Source organism: Sprattus sprattus (assembly GCF_963457725.1).
Source record: "Sprattus sprattus genome assembly, chromosome: 12".
Taxonomy (NCBI): Eukaryota; Metazoa; Chordata; class Actinopteri; order Clupeiformes; family Clupeidae; genus Sprattus; species Sprattus sprattus.
This window is the reverse complement of record NC_137910.1, coordinates 26,772,665-26,787,815: the sequence shown is the minus strand read 5'-3', so window position 1 is coordinate 26,787,815 and position 15,151 is coordinate 26,772,665. Positions and strand designations below refer to the sequence as shown.

General features: G+C 42.3%; 1 protein-coding gene across 1 annotated transcript in view; it reads right to left on the bottom strand.

Annotated features, from left to right (window-relative positions):
• The window catches only part of wdr11 (WD repeat domain 11), a gene marked incomplete at its 5' end in the record, with an annotated part of 100,181 nt that overhangs the window by 17,089 nt on the left and 67,941 nt on the right, over positions 1 to 15,151 (bottom strand). Inside the window, 4 exons of the mRNA XM_080849166.1 lie at positions 10,113 to 10,260; positions 11,456 to 11,577; positions 13,102 to 13,210; positions 14,366 to 14,441. Coding sequence (XP_080705292.1) covers positions 10,113 to 10,260; positions 11,456 to 11,577; positions 13,102 to 13,210; positions 14,366 to 14,441 — 455 coding nt within the window. The remainder of the gene's footprint in view (positions 1 to 10,112; positions 10,261 to 11,455; positions 11,578 to 13,101; positions 13,211 to 14,365; positions 14,442 to 15,151) is intronic.

Sequence of the window (15,151 nt, the reverse complement as noted above, 5' to 3'; positions counted from 1 at the left end):
GTCAGAGATAAGATTGTAGACCTGCACAAGGCTGGAATGGGCTACAAAACCATTGGCAAGCAGCTTGGTGAGAAGCAGACAACTATTGGTGCGATTATTCGTAAATGGAAGCAATACCAAACAAATGTTAATCGCTCTAGGTCTGGGGCTCCATGCAAGATATCCCCTTGTGCGGTATCAGTGATCATTCGAAAGGTGCAGAATAACCCCAGAACTACACAGGGGGAGCTTGTGAATGATATCAAGGCAGCTGGGACCACAGTCACCAAGAAAACCATTGGCAACACACTACGCCGTAATTTTTTGAAGTACTGCAGCACTCGCAAGGTCCCCCTGCTCATGGAAGCGCATGTACAGGGCCATCTGAAGTTTGCCATTGCACACTTGAATGATTCTAAGTAGGATTGGGAGACAGAATGTGGTCAGATGATACCAAAATCAAGCTCTTTGGCATCAACTCGACTTGCTGTGTTTGACAGGGGGGGGGGATGCTGAATATGACCCCAAGAGTACATCATACCCACCATCAAGCATGGAAGTGGAAACATTATGCTTTGGGGCTGTTTCTCTGCCAAGGGTACAGGACGACTCCACCGCATCAAGGGGACTACGGATGGGGCCATGTACCATGGAATATTGGGCTTGAACCTCATTCCCTCATTCCCTCCCATTGAAAACGCAATCTTAAAGATTTGGAGAGGATCTGCAAATAGGAGTGGACCAAAATCCCTCCTGAGATGTGTGTAAACCTGGTGACCAACTACAAGAAACGTTTGACGTCTGTGCTTGCCAACAAGGGTTATCCACCAAGTACTAAGTCATTTTTGTCAGTCAGTTTTGCTAGGGGTTCAAATACTTATTTTTTGCATCAAATGCAAATAAAGTCATAAATGCTGGATTTTTCTGTTGAAATTCTGTTTCTCACTGTTAATATACACTGCAAAAAATGCTTTTCTAACCTAGTGTTATTACTCTTATATTGAGATGAAAAATCTAGTTGGTCTTGTTTCTAGCTAAATTGTACTTACCTAGTGCTTTCTTGGTAAGGTTATTTTTACCTATTTCAAGCAAATATTACTTATTTTAAGAAATCTTAACAAGCCAAATTTGCTTAACACACTGGCAGCCAAATGTGCTTGTTTTAAGCAAAATCCTGCTTAAATATGTAATTATTTGTCTTAAATCTAGAGGGGCATTTTTTGCAGTGTACACCTACCATTACAATTATAGATCACACATTTCTTTGCAAGTGGCCAAACTTGTGAAATCGCCAGGGGTTCAAATACTTATTTTCCCCACTGTATATGGGGATGCGAGAAACCCTCCAAAAGTTAGCAAAGTCAAGCAAGCATGGGAAGATATTGCCGTGATTGTTTCTGCTAAGGGGCACCCGAAAACTGATTTATTTCCTCATGTGGTAAATACTTTATTTTCCTTGTAATTATATATGGCTTGCCAAAAAATTGGTGTAAATCTCTAGTGTAGACGACAGAAGTAAAGTGTAGCCTATAGGTCCTATACTGTGCGGCCAAGCACGCGCTCTTAAAATAGCGTCTGAATACCCGCCACAGACTCTACACAATGCACCTCTGACATTAGACTAGCTTTTTTCTGGTCAACGGCGCACTGTCGTTTTGAAACTGCAAGATACCACAAAGGAAGACTTGCGCCTGAGAAACGCCTTCTCTGTTCCGCCCCGCCCATTTCGGCGCAAGTTCATTTTGACGCGCGCCTCAGGAGGGAAAATCCCGCTGTGCGCCGGGTGCAAGATAGGAATGATACATGCGTCGGTGACAATGTCAATTGCGCTGGGTGCAAGATAGGGCCCATGGAGTGAAAGATAAATAAAAATGATCAACATCGTATCAGAACCTGATGTTCTGATAGGCTTCTTGGATTTCTAAAATCATGATAAAAGGAATAAAAGTCATAAAACCCTTAAAACAGTTTAAAAGAGAAATAGCAAAAATAGTGCAAGTTACAGAGAAATAAATTGTGCCAGATAAAATTAATAAAATGCTTTGGTAAAAAGATGCCTTTTAAAGATGCCTAGCGTGTTTGCTTCCCTAATATCATTAGGTAAAGCGTAGTTGACAAAGCCAATCTTCTTATGACTGCTTCTGGTGACCTGTAACAGACCTTTATCTGATGATCGCAGTGTTCTAGCTGGTGTGTAGTTAGTAAGAGAGTTAGCAATGTAGCTAGGTCCTTGTCCATTTAGAGCTTTGTATGTGAGGAGGAGGACCTTAAAGTCAATTCTAAAGGTAACAGGAAGCCAGTGTAAAGTAGCTAGGACAGGACTAATGTGTTCTCTCCTTTTAGTTTTGGTTAATAGTCTAGCTGCAGAGTTTTGAATGAGCTGGAGTCTTCCAGTTGTTTTCTTGGGAAGACCAGTAAAAAGTGAATTACAGTAGTCTAGCCGGCTCGATATGAAAGCATAAATAAGCTTCTCTGCATCATTTTGGTTTATGAATGGTCGTACCTTTGCTATGTTCCTCAGGTGAAAGGAAGCTGTTTTGGTCACTTTGTTAATGTGGGAGTTGAAATTCAAATCTGAGTCCAGGATGACACCAAGACTTATCACCTCAGGTTTAATCCACCGGGTTAGACCTCCTAGATTCTTGGTGAGCATCTCTCTTTTTAATCTGGGGCCGATAAGTAGGACTTCAGTTTTTGTCCTCATTGAGTTTTAGAAAGTTATTGTTCATCCATTTGTTTATTGCCAATAAACAGTTGGTAATGGAGTTTATTGTTGTCGCATCATTAGCGGAAGTATACAATTGTGTGTCATCTGCATAGCTATGAAAATCTATACTATATTCTCTGATGATGTCACTGAGTGGTAACATATAAAGCGAAAAGAGCTCCCTTGTGCAACCCCGTAGTAGCAGCTTTCATGTTTCCCGGACATATGGTCTCCTAGACTAACATAAAACTTCCTTCCTTTAATATATGTTTTGATCCAGTTCAATACACAGTCAGATAACCCTATAACATTTTCAAGTCTATTAATTAGGATGTCGTGATCAATGGTATCAAATGCTGCACCAAGATCTAACAGGATGAGGATAGAAACTTTATTTGCATCAGAGTTTTGTCTGAGGTCGCTAATTATTTTGGTGAGAGCGGTTTCAGTACTGGGATATTTTCTGAAACCTGACTGAAAGACTTCCAAGATGTTATTTTCTTCCAGAAAGGAATTTATTTGGACTAATACTACCTTTTCTAGGACTTTACTAATAAATGGAAGATTAGATATTAGAAATCGGTCTATAATTTGCTAGTGTACTGGTATCCAATTTGGGTTTCTTTAATAGGGGCTTTACAACAGCTGTTTTGAAGGCATCTGGGAAAACGCCAGTTCTAAGGGATGTGTTTATGATGTCAAGGACGGGACCTGAGACACTATCAAACACTTGCTTAAAGAATGCGGTGGGAATAGGATCAATATATGAGGTTGATTTTGAGATACATGTAAAAGTGCTCATGGTTAAGTTGCAAGATCTACTGATGTCAATTGTGCTTGTGTTTGTCTGTGTGTGTGTGTGTGTGTGTGTGTGTGTGTGTGTGTGTGTGTGTGTGTGTGTGTGTGTGTGTGTGTGTGTGTGTGTGTGTGTGTGTGTTAATGTGTGTGACAGACAGACAGAAAGAAAAAGAGAGGGAGGAGAGAGTCTATTCCTGTATGTCTGTCCATCAGGGTCCCATAGGAGACATTTCTATATAGACTAGCATCGGTCTGTTCTCTGCCTGTGTGTGTATCATAGTCGTTCCCAGGGGCCTCATTGCGCTCGTGCCATACGAGTAAAACATGTCCCATAACAAACCCCCGAGCAGAGAGCCATTTGCACCGCATCCGTCTCCCAGCTGTGCTTTCCTGATACCGGGGATCTGAAACAGCCACTTTTAATGGCCGGCAGGGCTTCGATATGCTTGACTGGGGAAACGTCTCTTTATGTCTGGCTTCAAAGAAATGAAGATTCAAGGATTATTCCAATTAAATGTCAAAACAGTTCCACAGTGGAGACCACAGGGGCAAAAGGCTGATGACACAAACACTGCGATTCTTACAAATGACTACAGCGTGCAAAGTGTGGCTTAGCACGTTCTTGTGGCGCACTGGGGAGTACTGTAAAAAACACATGATTTTGGTAAAAACGTGTGATTGTGCAAACACAAAAAAACACAGAACACAAAAAGTATCTGTGCAGACAAAACAAACTTTAAGTGTTGCATACATGAAACAGAGCAGAATCCAATTTCTTCTAAAGATAGCCTAATCCACACCACACCTCCACAGCAGTTTCACTTCCAAACACAACCGCCGCTAAACAAAACAGATGGATGGGCTAACCAAAACAGGGGCGTGAAGTTGAATGATGAGAAAAAAATAATGTGGAGAATGTGACAAGAATGACGAAAAAAGTGTGTGCGTTTGTTTCTGTATTTGAAAGTGTGTGCGTGTGTATCTGTGTGTGAAAGTGTGTGTGTGTGAGTATCTGTATTTGAAAGTGTGTGTGTGTGTATCTGTATTTGAAAGTTTGTGTGCGTGTGGGTGTATGTGAAAGTGTGTGTATCTGTATGTGAAAGTGTGTGTGTGTGTATCTGTATGTGAAAGTGTGTGTGTGTGTATCTGTATGTGAAAGTCTGTGTGTGTGTGTGTGTGTATCTGTATGTGAAAGTGTGTGTGTGTGTATCTGTATGTGAAAGTGTGTGTGTGTGTATCTGTATGTGAAAGTGTGTGCGTGTGTATCTGTATTTGAAAGTGTGTGTGCGTGTGTGTGTATGTGAAAGTCTGTGTGTGTGTGTATCTGTATGTGAAAGTGTGTGTGTGTGTATCTGTATGTGAAAGTGTGTGTGTGTATCTGTATGTAAAAGTGTGTGTATCTGTATGTGAAAGTGTGTGTGTGTATCTGTATGTGAAAGTGTGTGTGTGTGTATCTGTATGTGAAAGTGTGTGTGTGTATCTGTATGTAAAAGTGTGTGTATCTGTATGTGAAAGTGTGTGTGTGTATCTGTATGTGAAAGTGTGTGTGTGTGTATCTGTATGTGAAAGTGTGTGTGTGTGTATCTGTATGTGAAAGTGTGTGTGTGTGTGTGTGTATCTGTATGTGAAAGCGTGTGTGTGTGTGTGTGTGTGTATCTGTATGTGAAAGTGTGTGTATTAGGCATGGGAAGATTCACCGATGCACATCGGAAAATCGATACGACATGTAAGATGCAGTTGCATCGATTTGCAAACGTCTGCATCGGTAAAAACCGCACATAAACTCGAGATGCATCGTATCAAAATTATCTGCATCGATACAAACCGATTATTATCTATTCTTATAACTTTTTAGAAACGTGTCTCTGAGTTTCAGTTGTGTTTCTATCCCTACCCCTCTAGTCTCTGCTCAAATCTCGGCTCAAGGCTCGCGCGTATAGGCGGGTCCAAACAAACGTGCTTTCGAAACGACGCAGCCAGCCAGTCAGATAGCGCGTTAGCATGGAGGAAAATGAAACGGAGGTAATACAATCGGTTGTGGGCTTTAAGTCTACGGTATGGAAAGATTTTGGCTTCTACAAACGAGATCTTTCTTAAAAAGAACTTGAAAAAGACCCATCTGGGTTAAGTGTTTGGATTCACTTGTCTTAATTTCCAGATGGGGAACTGTTACTCCCTTGTTATGGCCATTTGTTCATAATGATGAATCATATTACAGTGCATGGAGATAATGAGTATACCCCTTTTGAAAAATAACATTATGAACTATATTTCAATAAGTACACGTGTTATTTCCAAAATGTGCACTGAGTAAATGGAAAAAATGTCACCTAAGTTACATTATTAACCTTACTTTGCTCATCAGATATTGTATGCACATTTTGGGCATAACATTTACCTATGCACATTTTGGAAATAACTTATTAATTTAGCTTATTAAAATGTTGTTCAAAAGGTTACTTTTCAAATGGGGTGTACTCATCAATGGTGTGCATTGTATATTTTGGGGAAAATGCAATATGTTCCTGTTAATGCTTTCCTATTAGTTTTTATAGTGGATGGAATCTCCTGGGCTGCACCTTCTTGTATTAGCCCATTTTATTTGGTTTACCTCATGTATAAACGTAAAGCACTTTTAAAGGCTTAACTGGAAAACATGCCTTTGTGTAGGGCTTAAATTGTTCTACAACATGCACTAAAGAGAAATCTGAATTTTTGTTAAAGGTTACACTTGTATCCTAAAGTTCCAGAGACCTACAATGAATTACTCTCTAAGTTGTACTTCCTTTGTTTCAAAATAAAAGGCACAGCCAGCTTTAATGCTTCAAGTGCCATAACTTGAACTATGTATTCCATGGTGTACTTTTCTTCTGCATTGCATCGCATCGTATTGTATCGTATCGTATCGTATCGTATCGTATCGCACTGGATCGCATTGTTTTAAAATGAGATCGTACTATATCGCACCGGATCGCAGGAGGTAGGAGAATCGTATCGTATCTTATCACTGGTAATTCCATGAATCGGGAATGTATCGAATCGTTGGTAGTGTATCGAGATGTGTATCGTATCGCCTTGATGGTGAAGATTCCCATCCCTAGTGTGTATGTGTGTTTGTGTATCTGTATGTGAAAGTGTGTGTGTGTGTGTGTTTCTATATGTGAAAGTGTGTGTGTGTGTGTGTGTGTGTGTGTGTGTATCTGTATGTGAAAGTGTGTGTGTGTGTATCTGTATGTGAAAGTGTGTGTGTGTGTGTATCTGTATGTGAAAGTGTGTGTGTCGGCAGGGAACTCCCGATATGATACTAGCAAGATACTTAGGTGGCGATTCGATATGTATCGCGATTCTGTGGGTATTGCGATTTTGCAAGTGATTCGATATAACGATTTCTTGCAATTTCTTTTGGTTATTATTTTTTTTTTTATTGGACCATGGAAAACAGTTGAATCATACATTCAATTACAACACAGTCTAATCCACTTTGAGCTTTCCAAGTTTAATTTCAAGTTTGAATTCCTAAATCTTAACATTAACTTAATGACTGCAGGGCAGCCAATAGAGAAAATAAATACAAATGTGCCATTTTATTGTATAGCCCCTGTTAACTGAACACAAACTGACAGATTAAGAAATGAATGCCACTTTGGCTACTTTTAAACAATAAATAAAAGGTAAATTAAATAGAATCAGTACAAGTTTTCTTAAAATAAGGGCTGTCAATAGATTTTAAAACATTTTGAAATTCATGATTCTAAATTTATCGCGATTAAAAGTTTGCTTTTCTTTTCAAGACTACATCTTATAAATTAACGAGTAATCACTTCAGACAGTGGACACTGTTGTTTAATTGTATTTTTTTCATGCTCTCTCGCCGTCATACGAGGAATGTATGCGAGGCACAATGGTGTAAGCAATTCGAATCACCTTGGATAACGTAACATAACGTGGATATGGTGCTGCATACATTTCGGTCCAACATGTTAGCCTTTGTATTCCTACCTAGTTACTATGTGTGAAGCTGAGCTTCTAGCTATAAGGAACTCACAAATAGAATGCATTGCGCAATATGTAGGATTATAAGCGGCAACATTTTTTCCCGCCTTATATGGGCCATTCTACCGAATTGGTGCAAAGTCAGGTCGGAAATATTTAGATTTTTTTAATGTTTTATTCCCAAAACTTTGTCCGTATGTATATTGTACCATATCTAAAGTACACTTATCTAGTAAAAGAACAGTCAATTTTTATATTGTATTTTCAGAATGTGTTGGAATGTTTTTCCTCTTCCAAAAATTGTCACTACCGAAACATCACATTTACTATAGTAAAAAAGTATTATTATTGACCTGTTCAGATTGTGTTTCCTTCCCTTCTCTGAAGAGTATTTTTACAAATATTTCTTGAAGGTTTTCACAATGAAATCCATAAAAATGAATTTTTTATCAAATTTTCAAGTTCAATTTATACAATTCTTCAAAATCTAAGTGCAATATTTCTTTGTAAAATGCAAAATACTGATCATATTGATTCCAGAGTTGTTAATTGATGAAATTGAACATACATTAATCCAATCAGTATCATAACATTTTAGTTGATTACTCAATATACTTAATTTTTTACAAAACATCCTGTGTTTCGGTAGTGCTGCACTGTTTCGGTAGTGACATCCAGTGTTTCGGTAGTGACTGCACTGTTGGATGGATGTTCATTTCTCTCCCAAAATCTTCCAAAAGGTGCTCTGGGCTGCCCTTTAGTCCACACAACACATTTATTTAAAAATTATGGGATTGAACTACTTACCATTTCATTTTGTCACTACTGAAATCATCAGGTCACTACCATATGTTTCGGTAGTGACTGTTTCGGTAGTGACAATTCTAGCTAACTTTAAGCATAAATAAAGAATTCTAACAAGCACACGGCATGCAAACACATCTTTGAAGAGGTGAACACACATACAAACATAAGATTTTCCATGAAACCCCAAAAGGTTTACTTAATTGAAGAAAACATGCGTTTCGGTAGTGACAATTCTTAAGGTTACACGTCGATTTTCAGACTTTGGAACACATTTATATAAAAACTATGGGATTTAGCTACTTACCATTCAACCATGAGGGTCAGAGATGCAGTGTCACTGCATGGTCAAAAATGCAGAGTCGTGGCTAAAACACAGGCTCAGCCAATGGACTAAAACTCTTGTGTTTCGGTAGTGACATGAAAACTAGGGACATGATTTTTTGAGTATAGAAAATTGATTTAAAAATTAAACCCACAATAAATCTAAATATTCCAAGTTCTGTTTCAACCCAATCATAAAGATCTTTGAAATTAAATCATTGAAAAAAATCTTAAAAAATTGAAAAGTATTATTTAAAGGCATTGAAATTTAGATGTCAGGGTTGGGGACAGCTACTTCCCAATAGAAAGTACCCTATAAATGATGATTTTGTATATATTTAGCTTATCACTATCTCATGTAATGCATTGGGTTTATATAGACCATAACATTTTCTAATTAAATATCTATGCCTAAATACCTAATTGTTTTGTAAATAGTTTTTATTGTTGAGGGACTGCATATTACACGAATTCGGTAGAATGGCCCATATACAATAATTAAAAGCAGGCTAGACAAAACATTTTTACAAATTTTATTTTTTTAAATCGTTTTTTGAGGCAGCGTGGCGATTAAAAAATCGTCACACACAAGAATTGCGATTTGTAACTGAATCGATTTTTTCCCCCATCCCTAATGTGTGAGGTGAGATGGAGGTGGTAATGAGGAAGGTAATGGGCTCTTCCTCAGGGATATACATGTCTCTGGTACTGACACATAAACACCACACACACACACACACACACACACACACACACACAAACACCACACACATCAACACCACACGCAAACAGACACACAAAAACAAGTGTGTGTGTGCCCGCACAGATACATGCACACACAAACACACATAAAAATACACATAATAAAACACACACACACCCGTTTGAAACGCACTAATGAGACTTGAGGGGCATCTGGGTCCATCTCCCATCCTGACTTTCCCAAACAATGTAAAATCAGCAATAACCCCGAGCACAAGAAGAAGAGCCAAACACAGACTCAAACAACCTCTCGCTCCCTCTCCTCCCCTCTCCTCTCTCTCTCCCTCCCTCTCTCCCCCTCTCCTCCTTCTTTACTCCCTCACCATGCCATTTCTGTTCCCCTGCCAGCCATTCCCCTGGGTGTGACTCACAAACAAAGAAAATTACACAAGCTTTCAGCAATACTGAGGTCAGAGCAATGTTGCCCCCTCCGCTGCAGATTGAAGGAGGGAGAGAGAGAGAGAGGAAAGGGAGAGGAGGGAAACATCCTGTATGCCTTTTACAGAAAAAAGAACAGGCTAATAAAGAGTGAGATTAGACCAAATGACTGAGGAGTGTACAGAGCTCATCTTCACTAAAGGCTCTCAAGCTAATGGAGCAGAGATGGGGGAGAGAGATGAACACAGAGCAATGAGAGGAGAGGATGATGAAGGCTCATACTGCCAGAGAGGGAATAGAGTGAGTGATAGGAGGAGGGAGACCAGTGGAGGTGTGGAGGAGCTGGGGAAAGGTGTGAGACACTTACGTCGGGCGGGATGCGAGCGCCATCCTTCACGGTGTTGCCCTCCACGGTGATATGGTAGACCTGGCCGTCGGTGTCGGTGAACACAAAGTGCTCCCGCGCCGAGATGGACTGACCCATCTCAGACTTGCTCTCGGCGTCCTGAAGCATGCTGGGCAAGACGAGTAAGACATAATTTGATTCAAAATCGATAGGAATGAGATATAAAATACTATAGAGCAGCTTTCCATATGAAGAGAAATGTTTGAAAAGATCTGAAGCAGGGTGACCAGATCCCCCCCACTTCTATATTTAACCATTGCAGATATTAGCCTAGAAAACCGCATAAAAAATGCATGGTGGCCTAAAAGTTCGACCCAGAAATTTTACAGATCGATATTTAATTGGATACATTTTAAAAAGTGATTAATCAATCAAAGGACATTTCACAGCCCTAATTAGAGAGATGTTAGATCTTCTCCTGTGGGGCAGGGACCCCTGATCACACTGACATGTCATCTAATTAAGGGAGATTGATGATTGATGTTTTTCAGCTTAATGATTGACATCTAATGCCAGATAGCAAAAAAATAAATAAATCCCTATTCAGAATTGCTTGCTTTCCAAATATCAATATGTTACCAGGGGCCTGCTAACGTAGAAACTGATATCTGCCGTGTAAGGAATTCAAATCTCGGTGACTGATGAGAACTAAATTTTCACCTACACTCCTGAGATTTGTAAACTCCACTTTAACACTTTCCAAACTGGACAGAAATAAATATTTCCATGGGGCATGTCTAACTGGATTAGAAACCCCATACATCAGTATGAGCTCTCCCTCCACGGACAGCTAACCCAAGGGGGAACAGAGAGGCTGGATCAGACCAGTGAAGCCCTGCCGCACTTCTATGGTGACCCAGACTTCATATGTGTGTGTGTGTGTGTGTGTGTGTGTGTGTGTGTGTGTGTGTGTGTGTGTGTGTGTTTGTGTGTTTGTGTGTTTGTGTGTGTGTTTGTGTGTGTGTTTGTGTGTGTGTGTCTGTGTGTGTGTGTGTGTGTGTGTGTCTGTGTGTGTGTGTGTGTCTGTGTCTGTGTGTGTGTGTGTGTGTGTGTGTGTGTGTGTGTGTGTGTGTGTGTGTCTGTGATTCTGTGATTCTGTGAGTGTGTGTGTGTGTGTGTGTGTGTCTGTGAGTCGGTGAGTGTGTGTGTGTGTGTGTGTGTGTGTGTGTGTGTGTGTGTCTGTGAGTCGGTGAGTGAGTGTGTGTGTGTGTGTGTGTGTGTGTGTGTAAGCTCCAGCTCCAGCTCCAGTGCAGTGCAGTGAGGAGGGGTGCTGAGGCTGCTGGAGTGGGACAGAGAGCGCTCACCTGATGACGGACGACTTCACGCTGCTTTGCTCGGCATCTGACACTGTCTGGCGAGCCATGGCCTCCCGCGCTGCCATCTGCTTCTTCTTCAGACTCTTCAGGTTATGGGACGGAGACCACTCCTGTGTACACATGCACAGACACACACACACACGCGTCAACACACACGCATGCACACACACACACACCGGTGTGGCCACAATAAAGTGCAATTATGCGTGCTTGTCCCGTTAACACACACACAGTTTCCATTTGTCATTTTGGTCATGAATGGGATACTGAAAGTTTGAAATAAAACTGCAAAATAACAACAACACAACAAAAAAAACTTCTTTACACACAAATGAACCTCTTCTGTGAAACACACACACACACACACACACACACACACCACACTCACACCACACACACACACACACACACACACATATTAACATCCATCCATCCCAGCAGGGTGTCTTAATGGGCCCTTCACCAGTCATGACTATTTCTTTCACAAATAAAAGACCAAAGCTATGTGGGGCTTGATGTGAGAGGGCTGTCTGTATAATCTACAGCCACGTCTGAAGTGATCCAGGCACACTATATCTCCCGCCCCCCCTTCCCCCCCCCCCTCACACACACACACCTCTCTGAAACAAAAACACACCTTCTCTTCTTGTAGCTAGCTGCCTTACTTACCTATTACAAACCACCCTCCCTCTCCCTTCCTTTTTTTTCTCCATATCCCACACACACTCTCAAATAACACACATTACACCAAAACACACACCTTATCTCCCTCAAACACACACACACACACACACACACACACACATGCATGTGGAAGTAGCTGGCATAATTCACTCCTGGCCATTAGTAAGTGCAGCTGGAGCGATCGGCCCTGAAGATGCAATCAATATGGAGATCAGCTGGCAGGGCCGGAGGAGCCCAGGCATGTATTATTAACGTTAGTGTTGTGCTCGTTTGGACTCCGGGCTCGCCATCACTTCACACAGTTTACTGCCAGGCCGTTAAACCTGGGCCAACATTTTTCCTCCGCACTGCAGAGTGCAAGAAGGGCTGAAGGCGGGCGTGGGCCGAGGGGAGCCAGACTCACCGGGCTAATCCCTCACGGGTGACCGGCTCTGGGCCTGATCTGGCTAAGATCTCTCCATCTAGGAGCTTTCTCTGGATACGAACCAAGACACAAATGCAAAACACACACACACACACACACACACACACACACACACACATACACACACACTCACTCCCATTCATAGACAGCGCTGCACATCAGGGGAGGGAGGATAAACGAGGAGAGGATTACAGAGACGAGGGGAATCTGTGGGGAGTCAGCAATAACTTGGCTTATCGGCGGCCGCTATGTGCTTGTGTAGGTGAGGATTTCATTATGAGTCTCTTTGCACAGCACACGAGTGTGTGTGTGGGTATGTGTGTGTGTGTGTGTTAATGTGCGTATGTGTGTGTGTGGGTAAGTGTGTGTGTGTTAATGTGCGTGTTTGTGTGTGTGTGTGTGTGTGTGTGTGTATGCATGTGTTTTTCCACACACTACATGTGAAGTCAGTAAGGGTGTGTGTATCACTTTATGTTTGTGACTTAAAGTATACGTTCACAAATGATAGAACATATTAAATCGTTACCAGCGCTGTGACGGTGGGGAAGTTCTTGGCCATCTCACGCAGCAGGGTTCCAGTCCTCACATCCCACAGCTCCAGAGGCTTGTCCTTGAACACCACCACCAGGTACTGCCTGCACACACACACACACACACACACACACACACACACACACACACACACACACACACACACACACACACACACACACACACACACACACACACACACACACACACACACACACATGCAGACAGGCACGCACACGCACAAGCACAGGCAGACGCACAAGCACACGCAAACGCACACGCACACAAAGATGCCTTTAAACCCTTAGTATATCAGCTGCCACATACTGTGCAGACCAACTAATAAACGAGACTCCATTCATTTGGGAATACCAAAAAAACTGAGCAGTGTAAAGCATTATGCAAGACCAAGACCTCCTTCAATGTATAATAATGTAACTACATGCCACATAATAAATGTTATTACACACTATTATAATAAACTATCTGTATTTATCTTATACCTCATCCAAATAACCTTTCCTAAATATGTACAAACATAACATCCTGGAAAGCATTACTCAACTGTTCCCACTAACATACATATTTGATATGGTGTGTTCAACTCAGCTCTGTGTTCTGATGCCTGTCACCCAGGCTGCTCATTAAAACTCTGAGCACAGTCCCACTCTGCCACTCACCGAAGCGCGTGCGCACACACAAACACACACGCACGCACGCACGCACACGAACGCATGCACACACACACACACACACACACACACACACACACACACACACACACACACACACACACACACAGACAAGTGCACACACACGCAGACACATACACACACACACACACACTCCAGAGAGGGGTAGTTGCGGTGGCGCTGTGACAAAGTCAGCCGCACTGGAGTGCTGGACCTTTGACCAAGCTCTGGGAGCCTGACATTCTGAAATTCATTTTTTTGATTCTTCAAGATCTGAGAGGGTTGGCAGAACAGTCCTTTGGGACCAGGAGGAGAAAGTGACTGGATGTGCCCCCCCACCCCCACAGGCCAGCCGGGGGAAAAACAACACACTCAAGAGGCCGACGTGGAGTTTTTAATCAAAACCCAGCATGTTGGAAAGCAACAGGACCAGAGTGAGTGAACAGCCCCCGCCAAAAGTGTGTGTGTGTGTGTGTGTGTGTGTGTGTGTGTGTGTGCGCGTGCGTGTGTATGTATGTATGTGTGTGCGTGTGTGTATGTGTATAGCATTTAAGGTGTGGAACTCACTTCAGATGAGAAACTTTAATCATCTCTATGGCCGGCTCATCATTTCCTCGGTCTCCTCTGAATGCAAAGCACCTCCCTGAGAAAAAGAGGGAGAGAGAGAGAGAAGAGAAGGAGAGAAGATAGAGAGAGAGAGAAGACAGAGAGAGAGAAGACAGAGAGAGAGAGAGCATGGAGAGAAGGGTAGGGAAAGGGAACATATTAGAGAGCACACTAAAGCCTATTGGAGTGGACCCAACATTGCACAAAAGGAATGGCTGAGCATTCTCCACTCGTTAATGGCAATGGGCAGAGCGGCTCATCCATCACATCCACCACCGTGCCCCTCAGGCAAGGAGCGTCTCCCTAAGTGAGCTCGCCTATCTGGGCACAAGTGCTTAAAGATGCCTGCTAGCCCTGGAGGGGGAGCCCACAGAGCTGCACTCATGTGTTTCAGAGGAGAGCTGCTCCCGCCCCATTGGTCAGTGGCAGCCCCAGACAGGGGCCCTGAAATTCTGCCACGGTCCCAGCAGGGGGAGTGCTCCACTGAGGACCTGAGAGAGGACGTGCCAGAGGTGAGCCTGAGGAGGTCTTCGAAGTCTGGGCTACGCCGCGGGCTGTGTGCCGGCGCTCCTGAGCCGCGTCAGCAGACAGTAAGGTAGGCAGGCAGACAGACAGCTGGGTGTTCGTGAAAATTACAAGGGGATGATTCATTTCAGTGTGCAATCTTTCATGCATACATTAAGACAATTACCCACAAAGAAACACATCAAAATGAGTCACACAGGTACAACTGAAGCAATCACAGCC